A 13,418-nucleotide genomic window follows, 5' to 3' on the forward strand; every position below is an offset into this window, starting at 1 on the left:
TCCTGTAAAGGATATAACAACAGCCTGGATGATTCCTGAAAGGGTAATTTCCCCTTAAGTTTTATTGGGTTCTGGATTCTTGGAGACAATGATGTCGGTGCATATGTAGAAAATACCCGATGGCTTAGGTCGGCAAGTACCACCTTAAAACCATTGTGACACTTGCTGAGTCTTCTGTGACGCTGTACGACATCAGCGTGTCATAACTCATCTATTATCCTGCCAGGAGCACTTTTCAAAACCAAGGACAGGGTGGAGAAGTATGGACATGGTTTCGTATGTAAATGAACTCTCTTTCAATGTAACCAAATTCCTGGTCCTTATCAATCAACGCCTTTACTCAAAGCCAAACTGCACGACAAACCTGCATGATTCAGCCACAGGCGAATCAGCCTCAGGCAGGAGCTCCCGTTACTCCACCTGGGCTGCTCTGTCCCCCGACGTTTCCCTCATGCTCCAGGCTGAGCTTCTTGCTTCTGCTCCTCTAGGGTCAGGCTTCTTTATCTTTCAGCCCAAAGAAACCCATCCCACTCCCACTCACAGCCTCCATTTGTTCTGTGACGGTGACGTGCGGCCCAACCCTGAACAGAAGCTCCTGGTCCTTGTGTTTGTAGTTTTTCATTCTAGGACATTTCTACTGCCACTGCCTTCTGATTTGGACCTCTTCATCAAGACTCAATACTCTACACCCTCCCTCAGCCTTACCTAATCACAGCTCAGGGTCTTTTTCCTTCAGTCCATTTCAGATGTTATACACAAAGACAGAGGAGACCTAAGAAGAGCAGAGCCTGGGGGCAGGGAGATCAGCAGAAACAGCTTTCAGTTGTAGAAGACAGATCCCTTCTCCCTTCACAGCGTGTCTCCGTCCCCTGGGCTTCTGGGACCTCACTGTAGGTGACACTTCCTGAGAACGCGTGACGTGCAGAGACAGAGACTCAGCGACAGGACCGTCGACAGTCACGGGGCTGGTGCAGAGAATCAGAACTCACGCCTCCGGACGCTCATCGCGTTCTGGTGGGAACGTGAAGTGGGGCAGCGGCTGTGGACGGCAGTCGGGCAGTTCTTCTAAATCAAACATAGACTTGCCAAAAGACCCAGAGATTTCACTCTTAAGCATATGCCTAAGGTGTGAAAACGTAGGTCCACACTGAAACGTCTACATGAGAGTTTATGTCAGCCTTACACACAATGCTACACAAGACCCAAAGTAATCCACACATGAATGGATTTGTTTTAAAAGTGATATATCATACCAAGGAACACTATTTAGTCCTCTAAAGCAATGAAGCACCAATTTATACTCCAACATGAATGAACCTTGACGATATTATGCTACGTGAAACGAGCCTGATACAGAAGGGTCACATACTCTGCGATTCCATTACAGGAAATATCCACAATAAATAAACCCACAGAGACAGGAAGCAGATTAGTGGTTTCCAGAGACTGGGGAGAAGGGAGAACTATGGAAGGACTTTCTTTGGGGAGTGATAAAATGGCTCTGGAATCAGATCATGCTGGTTTTGCACAGCCCTAATCAATGTACAAAAGCACAGTGACTTACACATTTTTCAGTGGTGAACCTTACAGTACAGACGTCCCTGGGGACCTATGGGGGACTGGGTCAAGGACACCCCAGGATTCCCAAGTCCATGAGTGCTCAAGGGCCTTGTATAAAATGCCCTAAAGCCTATGTACATTCTCCTTTATGCTTTAAATCATCCTTCAGTTTCTATAATACCTCAGACAATGGGAAAGGTACATCAATATTTATGAATACAATGTGAAATAGTGGCTGGAGTGGGGCAAACACAAGGTTTGCTTTTTGGAAGTTTCTGTAGTTTTCTTAATATATATTTTTTCCATCGGATTGGTTAAATCTGTGGATGCGGGAAGAGTGGATACAGACAGCTGACTGTATGTGCATGATACCCCACTTGGAAAGTCAGTCCACTGTCCAAACTTCCCACATCTGGTGGTAGGGGAGACCCTTGGCCAGACACCTTGGACATACAGGCTGTCCCCTGCCACCGCCGTGTCACAGGGTACAGTCTACTCTGGCGAAAAAATGATTTACTTTTGTCCACCTCTGTTCCCTCTCAAAGTTATTCATGTCTTCCAAATCCCAGCTGGATGGAGCCATTTGGGGGAATGGAGGGTGGGCAGGATTTGGTCCTCTCTCTAAGTCACACACACAGAGAGACATCCCAACTCCACCCCCGACTCCCTGCTCCTGGTTGTCTCTGATTGGAGCCCTAGAGGAGTGTCTGAGCCCCAGCCTCCCCTCCTAGCGACTCTGGGGCCCAAGGAGGAGGGTTCCGCGGCTTTCCTGTTTGACCCAGTCCCGCCCCATCACATGGTGTGGGAGGAGATTATCTCTCCGGAGAGTGCAGAACAGACAGGGTGTTTCCATTTAAACAGGAGGAGAAATGGCATTTGAATCCCGCACTATGTCTAACGTAGTGTGGGGGGTGGATACACATGCAGCTTGTGAGCCACCTCCTGCTTGGACAGCTCGCCTGTGCAATTCAGGGCCCAGAGAAATCTGGGCTTTGGTTCAGCCACTTTGTGTTTCATTTCTGTCATCTGTGAAGTGGGGGAAACAAAGGGACCAGCCTCAATAAGGTGTTGAAGAGGGAAAGGGGTGAAGACATTACCCCACGCAGTAAAAGTCCACAGTTAATAATATGATTCTCTACCCAAACACCAGACACATGAAAACGCCAAGGCTTTAGTGACAAGACGTAACCATGGCATTGAAAGAACACTTTTTCCTCCTTTTTCTCTCAGGCACTAGACTCTGTTGTCCAGACCAAGAACCTGAAGCCGGCGTGCTCAGGGGCAGACTGACCAAGACATGTCGTGATTCTGTAGCACAAATAATTTATTTTCTGTTACACCTTTGTGTAAAAGTGAGAATACTGCCACCAAATTGGCCCCTGTTGGCATCCATGGTTCTTCTCACCGAGAACATGTTAACACTGCAAGGGAAATGAACCTCCCACTGACCTCAGAAATCAGGCCACACCGGGCTTGGCTGCAAGAGGCACGAGCGGGAGGACCACTGCCAAGGTCCAGCCGCTAAGGGAAGGCAGATGACGCCTGTTCTCCTTCTATGGCTGGGAAACCTTGTCTATATCTGTTGTGCTGAGAATTCAAGCTATTTTCTGCTTATAAAGAATAATTCTGAAGGAACTTGATCTGTGAAAAGACATTTCAGAGCATAAAATACAAAATACAAGCTTTTTAATTGTTTGCATTGGAACTGATTGTAAAGACATTCAATGTGTAAGAGAAGAAAGAATTTTAAGGGTTCTTTCTGGTTGTGGGTAGTGGCTCGGATCACGGGAAGGCGTTGGAATTAACTATATTCTCATTGGTAATAGAAAGGCACCTACATGCATTTCATATGAGCACAGGATTGCAGGTCCCAATTTCTGCTGCTGAAAAGGAAATACAGGAAAAGAATAATTATCTTGTCTTTGCTCATGGAGATTTCACCTCAGGAAGGTGATGGTCACTCAGGAAGCTGGTGGTTAGCCTGGTGAAGAAACCAAAGGTTGATTTACTTGAAATTGCAGCTGCTCTGGGCAGTGGGAGGTGCAAGAGGGAGCTATATATTCCCATCTCACCGCTCACCGCGCAGACGCCGACAGGCTCCCCGCCCACCTCTGCCCCCTCCAGGATCACAGGTAAGGGCTGCCAGCAGCGCTGCTTCACTACTCGGAGCTCTGTTGAAAGTAGTAACAATAATGTGTATCGTCTCATTGGTCTGTTTCATTTTGTCTGATTGTATTTTACTTACTCTGCCAGGGCAATAGGAAAACGCCTTTTTCATCTGATTTACTCTTTAGGTAATTTCTTTATTTCCAAAAAGAATCAAATACTCCATTAGGAGCACATGGGATCGTGGGGTAACATGTCTGTCACCCACAGATGCTTCAAAAAAAAGTCAGGGAAGTGCCTCATGAGACATGGATGCATGTCACCACATCAGTCTTTGTCTCGGTACCTGTTACAATGCATTTTCTACCCAGTCTTAGTACAGTCAGCAAGGATGGAAAGATAAAAGTCTATTTGTTTTTTCATAAACGTTGTCTTTAAATATTAATTTTGATACTCCTCTAATGATGAAATGTACACAAGTACACTTTAAAAGGCTTGAAAAGTAAAAAGAAGACAAACTAGTTACCAGAATCCCACAACCCATATACACGGCATGATGTCTTTTAAGAAAATTACAGACTAATCTTCCCTTCAGTAAAGTCATTACAAAATGTCGGATGCTTTTCCAGGAGCTCCCGACAGCGTCAAGACACCATGGATTCACTCAGTGGACCAATCAGCCACTTCGCAGTCGATCTGTACCAACAGATCAGACAGAGATCAAGACGGGATAATATCTTCTATTCCCCCCTCAGCATCATGTCAGCCTTTGGCATGCTTTACTTGGGGTCCCGAGGAAACACTGCTGCACAACTTCAGGAGGTAGGTGGCAGCTTCCTTTACCTGGAACAGTTGGCACTGGTTCCTCTGTTGTCTTGTGTGCAGATGGTCACACATCTGGCTGTCCCCAGGGCTCGCACAGAGAGCCGCAAGCAGCCGCGTGACTGGGTGGGCCCGGGGTGGTGGGGGACACACGTCTCCCCCAGTGCCCGGACCCCTCTGCTTCCCTGAGCCCAGACCTCCTCTGGGACCCACATGAACCCCTACAACTGCCCCCCAACTAGAGGGGAAGAGCTCAGGTAGAAGTGACACATTGACTAAACTCCGTGGGAGGCAGCTTCGCGTGCTCCCTCTGCAGTGAGTGAAAATGAATCAGGATTCTTTGAAGTGGCTGGTGATCAGCCCGCTTTGCTGGGTCGTCAAGGAGCAAAATGCTTACACTTTGCTTTACGTTCTTCTTAAGTCTTTGTTTCTTTATTGATTTTTACTTTAGTTTCCTTTGGTCTTTTGTTTTTTTTGTTGTTGTTGTTGTTGTTTTCTTCGGTTCTTTCTTCCTCTGTCTTTCTTTGATGAAGGTAGGTCGTTAGAGTAAAGCTTCTTCGTCCCACTTCCTGTCTCCTGCAGGCCCTTCACTTTAAGGAAGTCGCAGAGAACCCAACAGCAGGAGCCACAGCGGATCCCGTGAGTCCCAGGGCACCTGGGCCTGGAGGGAGGTCACACATCCGAGACGGTCGCACGTTACACTGGGAATTTCAGATAAACGGAGAAGACTTTACTATCACGGGCATCTTCAGCAAAGTAGATGGGACAGATTGTTTCTCATTTCATATTAGATACTTATTTACTTCATCTGTTTTCCTGAGAGGTGATTAGCTTCTGCTTAACAGCATGTGTTCTGGAGCCCAAAGGTAGCTTCAAATTCCTGCTCTGCTTATCACAAATGGGGAACGTGGCAAAATACAACTACTCTGGGCCTCAGAGACCTCAGCCCAATGAAAGATTTGCTGCTGTACATGCAAACACACACAAAACATGACAACAGTGCCTGGACAACAAAAACCCTGATGCATAATATGTATTGCTAGTATATAATAACCATAATGATGGTAATCACAATACGTTAGTAAACTTACATAATTTTACTTAGCTCATAAATAAAAGTGAAAGTAACCATAAGTTCAGGTATACTTTGAAAATGTTTGAATGAGAGTTCTGGTGTGCAGCCCAAATGCTCCATAACTTTTAGAGCAAGTAGGTTCTGGATTCAGACAGGCCTGAGTTGAAAACTTGGGTCTGCCACATTTGTTCTCCAGGGAGAAGTTTTTTAATTATCCAAGCTTTCCTGATTTCATGTCACTTGGACTAAATAAAGAGATGCTGATGGAAAGCCAATAGCAGTGTACCCGCCACAAATGGCTCCTCACCCAGAGTGTGGTGCTCGTGAGTGAACAGCCATTGAGCACAACCTGTAGGTCTTAGAAGGTAATCCCACCAAGAAGTACAAGGGGCCTTCACGTCACAACATAGGAAATGATGCAAATTAGACACTCCTGTACCACTGGTGACTATTAGGGAGGCAGTCTTGTTCTAGCGCTTAGGGTTACCTGGGAAGCCAAATCTGACTGTGAGACAATTAAGGCACAGCTAGCAGTGGAATGGTGCTGCATCTCTGGTTCAAAGGAGAAATGTTTGGAGTATGTTAGAGCAGCAGGAATTTCCGAGAAGGTTGAATGTAAGGATTATGAAGGATATTTGAGGTAAAATACACCAAAATTGAAGAATAACGACAAACATCACAGAGGGGATGCCAAAATTTAGGCACAGATCTGACAAACTTAGGTGGGTTTAATATTTATATTGAGAGAAACTGATGAGCTCTCGTTTTGATGTTTGAAGGCTGAAAATCCAGAAAATCATCACTTTCAAAACCTTCTGACTGAATTAAACAAACCCACCAACTCCTATGAGTTGAAAGTCGCCAACAGACTCTATGGCAGAAAGGAGTTTCCCTTTCTTCAGGTGAGTTTCCCTGGCCTGCCCACACCTTTCGTCTGCATCCTGGTCCTCTGCCCCCCGGTCTCCAAATGGGGGAGGAGTGGCAGGTGAGCCTGGCTGACCCCCACAGAGAGCATTTACCCCGGGGACTTCGGATTCCCGCACCACAACCCACCCGCGGGTTGTCCCAGAGCCTGACCACCCACCAGTGAAGTGGGGATAGGATGGTCTCACATCCTCTCTCTGGTCATAATGGAACATAATTTAATTTGGGAATGCTTACATAGTTACTGATGAGTTACTCTTAATTCCTCATTTCTTCCTTCCCATGTCAAAGGAATACATGGATAATGTGAAGAAGTTGTACCTAGCCAGTGTGGAATCTGCTGATTTTGCAAATGCTGCAGAAGAAACTCGACAGATGATTAATTCCTGGGTGGAAAGGCAAACTAATGGTACGTTATGAAAGGTTATGAAAGGGTCACTCACTAAAAAACACTTGAGTCCCCATGATGTGTGACCCCCTCGTGCTGGACACCACATGCAGTGCCAGGAGAGGGGTGAGATGAGACTGCAGAGGATGGAGGAGGACATGCAGATGGTGGGATGGTCCCAGTAAATGTGGAGAGAAACAAGGTGACCCAGGAGGGAACCCAGCACCAGCTCCTGGAAACACAGCTGGAGTCTGGGGGTGAAGTATCTTTGTGAATCCCAGGTCTCGGCTCAAACTTCACTTGATTTCACACTTTTTTCTTTAAATTAGAGTCTTAAATTCTGGATTATTATCACTAGGAGACAATATTAAAGGATTCCCTTATCCTTTGTTACTTGGGAAACAAGCAGCTCCCCTCTGAACCATCCTTCTTGTCACCTGTCTCAGAGCTGCATGGCCCGTTGTCCATGCCCACATCCTGCAGGGATGGTCACAGCCATCTCCCCAACCACGGGAGGTGGCTGGACAAAGTCTCCATCCTCTGAACCACGTCCTACCTCCATCCCAATTATAGGTCAAACCTACAGCAATTCAAAGTGGAGAATGAAGAGGAGGACACCCCAGGGAGTGGTGTTAGGGTCCATGTCATTCATCCTAAAGAGCATTCAGGCCTATTTCTTCTGAGTAGTGAGTCAAAAGTGAACAGATAGGAAGAGAGAGAGGAAGGAAGTAGGAGTTATTAAGAAAGGAAGAATAGAACAAAGTCGGGTGAAACAACAGAGGAAAGCAGGTGTTGAGGGACCAGGAGGGAAGGATACATTGAGAGAGGGAGGAAATTGAATCCTGGAAAGATCAGCTGAAATCACTTCATCCACATTCAGTGTGAGATGACGGATGTCACCACAGACAGAGACTAAACACTTTCCCAGTCACAAGAAGGGGTCTCCATGAGGGTACCTTCAACAGGCTGGTGACTCGGGGAAATGGCACCTTATGAACTTCTGGGCATGGTGTCCCTAATATGGTGACTTGTGTGAATGTTTCAATGATCAGCTGTAACTTTCAAAGCATCTTCAAGAAAAACCTCGTGTGCCTTCAGGAAGACCTTCCATTTTCTTTCTTTGCAGGAAAAATCAAGGATCTGTTTCCCAGAAATTCTCTTGACAGCTCCACCGTTCTGGTGCTGGTGAACGCGATCTATTTCAAAGGGCAGTGGCACCGGAAATTTAAGGAAGAATACACTGTCGAGGAAGAATTTTGGCTGAGCAAGGTATTGTGTATACTTATTTTTTTTTAATTGTTTTCTTTTTCTATTTTTTTTTAATGAGGAGAGGTAATTACATGTTTATTTATTTTTGGAGAAGGTACTGAGGATTGAATCCAGAACCTCATGCATGCTAAGCATAGGCTCTACCACCTGAGCTATACCCTCCACTTATAATTTATTTTCATAACGTACTACAGCTCTAGCTGAAATGTGAAACTTACATACATAATTATTAACGTAAGCTGCAGGTGTAAAATCAAATTTGTCAAGGCTCTCTTTCCTTACGTAATTTTTTTTTCTTTAATTAGTTGGGTATCCTCATAGAAACTCTTGTCTGTAACTCACAGATTTCCCAGATCATCCCCTAGAAGGCGGATGAGTTTGGTATCTCAATAATATTATACCTTTTTCTGACTTGTGTTCACTTGGCACTTGTTTCCACATTAATTCCTTGCAGGATACAAGCAAATCTGTGCAGATGATGAAAGAAACCAACGACTTCAATTTCGCCTCCCTGGAGGACATGCAATTCAAGATCCTGGAAATACCATACAAAGGCGAAGAGCTAAGCATGATGCTGCTGCTGCCCAATGAAGTAGATGGTCTGCAGAAGGTAAAGCCGTGCACCTCCAAGTCTTCCTACTGTTGCTTTGATTCCTAGCAATGCAAACAAAATAGGCTGTTCATACATTGGTGGTGCTGGCTGGCAGAGATCCAGCACAGAAAAAACAAATAAAAAAATTCCTTGTGGATCACAGTATTATAAGAATATATAGAAATTCTGTCCATCACAAGTCACATTAATATTCTGATGAAACTATGGAATGTCAGTTCACAAAACTACATACCTAGCTCCACACCTTAATATTTTGTAGCCACAACAACCTGCAGTAAAATCCAGTCCACCCATTTAAAAACAGGAAAATAACACTCACATGTAGGGGACAGATGGAAATATTTGCAAGTTCATTCACAAACAAAACAAGGAAATAGAAATAACACAGGTGACATATTGCATACTAAATCACAGTGGTTTTGTAGACTGTGGGCAAATAGATTTATTTTGATCCCCACTTTTCAATGTTGAATTATTCTGTTCTGAAGAGCCCAAAAGTCATTCAGAGCCTCATTGCTCGGAGTTTAAAAAAAATAATTAGAGAACTTTCCTCTTCTCATGTTATAATAGTTAAAGTTAATATGTAAAAATTTCAATATACAATGCCAATATCTTACATTTAAACGACATTCTGTTAATGGTCGTCTGCAATTACTGGAGTAGCTGCTGCTGACGCTGATGTGGCAGCGAACTTCCCACACTCAAAATGTATATGGAGTGACACTGGCAACTGGAAATCCTCAGGGAAAGTCCTGTGGCAATAAATGTGAACAAACATCAGAGTACTCTTTCTCCAGCTCTGCGGTCCCCATTATCCGGGACCCCGGGAACCCCAGTTCTAGGATTTAGCCTATGGTAACAAGTCTAAATGAGGCAAACGCTTTTGGACAGAAGTGGCTTAAAATAATGAAAAATTTTAACCAAGGAACAATGGTACATGCTTGTGTTACCAGTACTTTAGCTTAGGGATTGACATGCAGTAAATATATATTCAAATAGATGTTCATTAAATAAACCTATATACACTGAGTATGAATTAAATGAAGTATCATGTAACAATTTAAACCTGATTAGAGAAATACATATCTCTACGGGAAAAGTTTACAAGTAGGTCAAGAAAAAGAAAAGAATGAAAGTAGGATGTATGCTATGAATGCACAACGTAAAACTTTATGAAGGAAAGGACATTAACAAAGAAGTCTTTGAAAATGAGGCGTTCCACACATATGCAGCATGAGAATTGGACAGTTCATCTTTTACAAAATAGTTTTATTTAATGATTCTGTTGCTGCATATACATATATATTTATATATTTATACCTATATACATGTATAGATATTTATACATATGCATCTAATTATGTGTACATATATTGATAAAAATAGCAAAGTTGTGAAAATATAAGATCTTTTATTTGATTAAATAATATATATTCAGGTCTCTGTTAGTTTTGCCTCCTCAGATTGAATCTAATCACTTCAATCTCCTGTACTTACACTTACTGTTAAGATAAAGGTTTCCCACACGTTTCAATCCAGTGTTAAGCTGGGCTCCGTGTCCTTGTTTTCCATCATTACAGCTGGAAGATAAACTCACTGCTGAGAAATTATTAGAGTGGACGAGCTCACAGAATATGTGGAAGAGTCAGGTGGATTTACACTTACCTCGGTTCAAAGTGGAAGAGAGCTATGACCTCAACGGCATGCTGGTAGCCCTGGGGGTGGTGGACGCCTTCAGTTCTCAGAAGGCCGACTTCTCAGGCATGACCAAGGAACACAGGCTGGTGGTGTCTAAAGCCGTACACAAGTCCTTTGTGGAGGTGAATGAGGAGGGCACGGAGGCCGCAGCGGCCACAGGCATCACTGTGGCTTTAACATCAGCATCAATACCACATTTTGAACGTTTCCATTGTGATCACCCTTTCCTGTTCTTCATCAGACACAACAAGACCAACAGCATCCTCTTCTTGGGCAGAGTCTCTTCCCCTTAGATGTGATTACCCTTGCACGGCCCTAGGGGCACATGCACAGAGTCCTTCTGATACACTCATTGCTGGAAGCAACAGGTTCTCCTTGATGTGTTTCCCTTTCTAACCTCATGGTCATCACTAAGAATCTAACCATTGGAATAACATTTCTGTCTGTCACTCTCTTTCTACAATCACATGTTGGCCTACTTTATTTCCTGATGATAATTTCTCTTCAGACAAAATGTCCAAAATGTGATAGAAGTATATTTCAACACTTTAAATTCATCTAAATTTGAAATATCATATGTGCTATCTCAAAAAATTATAGCTACTATTCAAACCTATTGACCTAGACACCCACATGTATTTGAATTTTGGTGGTATGTGGGACACTTACCTGTCCTCATCTTTTGGTTTTATGAAATACATTATCAATAAAACAATGACTTACTCATATCATTTGTTGCTTTTCCTCTTTTTTCTTTTCAACAAAGTGCAAGCACCCACCACACATAGAAAAAATAATTTAGAAATATATGACTGCATTTTTAAACATGCAAAGGTAGTAGAGCATGATGACGCAGAAGAGGCAAGCCACTACCAGAACACGAATGGCTCTGTAACCCATGTCCAGAACTTAAACATGAGTCTAGAACTCAGAGACTGGATAAAAACTGAATCTCTAAAGATGTGAGGCTGATGATATGATTAGAGTTACCGAGAGAAATATGGTCATTGTAGCTAAAGGCAAGGATGGCATCACACTGGAAAGGAGAAAGTGAAAAGAAAGGAGGACCAAGATAGGACCCTGAAGTACATCAAGATATAAACGTCAAGTATTGCCAGTTTTTATTTTCTAGAACATAACTTTTTAAGAAAGGACAGGAAGAATCTTTTAGAGTTGACAGATATGTTAATGACATAGATTGGGGTGATGGTTTCATAGATGTATACACAACTCAAAACTCATTAAGTTGTACACATCAATTAGGTAGAACAAATTCCGTATCAATCATTTATCAATAAAGCTATGTTTTAAAGGAAAGTAATAAAAAGAAATGCATTCTACGCCTAAAAAATAAAAATAATAGAAATTTACAAGGGATAGAATGCTTATGTGCATACAAAGTACCACCCCACAGGATAGCACCTCATTCCCATTGGATGGACCAAAGTTGAAATTAAAAGACGGGTCATACTCTCTGTGGAGAGAATGTGGATCAACCACAACTCTCATTAAAGCGTACAACATATTGATTTGATACACTTAGTTACTGCAAAATGATCCCGCCATAGCTTTAGCTAAGGCCTCAATTACATCACAACGTTACCATCTCCTTTTTGTGAGCTGTTTTTGATCAAGGACGGCTGTCTAATTGTTGCTCTCTGAGGGGGAATGGAGGCTGGGGTCTCCTACGTGGCAATTTCGGTGATGTCACTCCAGAAATCTTTAAGTCTCTATGGCTGAGCAACGCACTTGTGGACAAAGTGTTCCTCCAGTGTACAAAGAGACATGCGTCAGTACTTTCTTATAAAATTAAAGGTACACTTACCAATGGATCCAGAAATTCCATGCCTTGATGTTACACTAGAGCTCTGAATACACATGTCACACAATGAAAATCTTCATTGATGCCTTATTTGTGACTGTCAAAAGCTGGGAAAAACTCGAGTTTGTGTCAGCAGGTGAGCTGTAATGCAAACTAAAGGGGGGCACTTGGTGGTAAAAAGAAGAAACTACTGATCCTGCAGAAACATGAATAAAAGCCCAGCACTGTGCTGTGCGAAACAGGAACTGGACAGAGAGAGCACACGTCCTGTGATTCCAGCTATATGGTGCCCTGAACAAGAAAACAAACGTGTGGTGACAGAAAGCTGCTCGACGGTTCCCGAGGCTGGACTTGGGGAAGAAACTGATTGTTCAAAACTCCAAGGAAATAGTCTGAGTGAGATGAATGCTCTACAACTTGATTGGATGATGATCACAGTGGTTTGCATTTGTCCACAGTCATCACACTGCACTCTTATAACGTGTGGATTTTACTTTATGTAAATGGCACCTCAATAGATTTGATTAAGAATGACATAGAGGAGGAGATTTGAACAAAGCACCCATAGTAGGTATTGCCTCAGAATTATTTCTGCTGTAGGGAAACGCTTCATAATTAAAGCTGTTTTTAAGACAGCCCCCTATTTAGGAAAACAATTTTCAAGGTGCATTAGGTATACTTCCATTTAATCTCACTTAATTTTATTTTATTTAAAAACATTTTTTTAAGTTTTTTTTTATTGAGGTGTGGTTGATTTACAATGTTACTTTCAGGTGTACAGCCAAGAGAGTCAGGTATACATATACATGGAAATACATTTCTTCTTTTCACGCTCTTTTCCATTATATGTTATTATAAGAAATTGAATATGGTTTGCTGTACTACACTGTAGGTCCTTGTTGCTTATCTTTTTTATATATAATAGTGTCTATCTGTTCATCCTAAGCTCCTACTCTATCCCTTCTGCACACTTTCCCCTTTGGTAACCATGATTTGTTTTCTATGTCCATAAGTTTGTTTTTGATTAGTAAATAAAATTTGTATCATTTCGTAAAAATTCCACATACAAGCCATATCATATGATATTTCTCTTTCTCTGTCTGACTTACTTCACTAACTATGATATATGATAAACTCTAGG

At 42.8% G+C, this 13,418-nt stretch overlaps 1 protein-coding gene across 1 annotated transcript; it reads left to right on the plus strand.

Annotated features, from left to right (window-relative positions):
- Positions 1–3,667: 3,667 nt before the first annotated feature.
- Positions 3,668–11,177, plus strand: LOC116660618 (serpin B3-like). The gene is made up of 8 exons (XM_032470469.1): positions 3,668–3,692; positions 4,296–4,488; positions 5,071–5,127; positions 6,343–6,465; positions 6,779–6,896; positions 8,002–8,144; positions 8,599–8,754; positions 10,338–11,177. Exons 2-8 carry the CDS (start codon positions 4,321–4,323, stop codon positions 10,746–10,748), a joined length of 1,176 nt encoding a protein of 391 aa, XP_032326360.1. The 5' UTR covers positions 3,668–3,692; positions 4,296–4,320; the 3' UTR covers positions 10,749–11,177.
- The last annotated feature ends 2,241 nt before the right edge of the window (positions 11,178–13,418 follow it).

The sequence above is a fragment of the Camelus ferus genome, chromosome 30, assembly GCF_009834535.1.
Source record: "Camelus ferus isolate YT-003-E chromosome 30, BCGSAC_Cfer_1.0, whole genome shotgun sequence".
NCBI classification, from domain to species: domain Eukaryota; kingdom Metazoa; phylum Chordata; class Mammalia; order Artiodactyla; family Camelidae; genus Camelus; species Camelus ferus.

What these genes read in the sequence shown, in the direction of transcription:
- LOC116660618 (XM_032470469.1), top strand. Translation starts at nt 4,321, where the DNA reads ATGGATTCACTCAGTGGACCAATCAGCCACTTCGCAGTCGATCTGTAC. An exon ending in GGTGGAAAGGCAAACTAATG is followed by an intron (nt 6,897 to 8,001) that starts GTACGTTATGAA and finishes CTTTCTTTGCAG; the next exon opens with GAAAAATCAAGGATCTGTTT. An exon ending in AAGTAGATGGTCTGCAGAAG is followed by an intron (nt 8,755 to 10,337) that starts GTAAAGCCGTGC and finishes CCATCATTACAG; the next exon opens with CTGGAAGATAAACTCACTGC.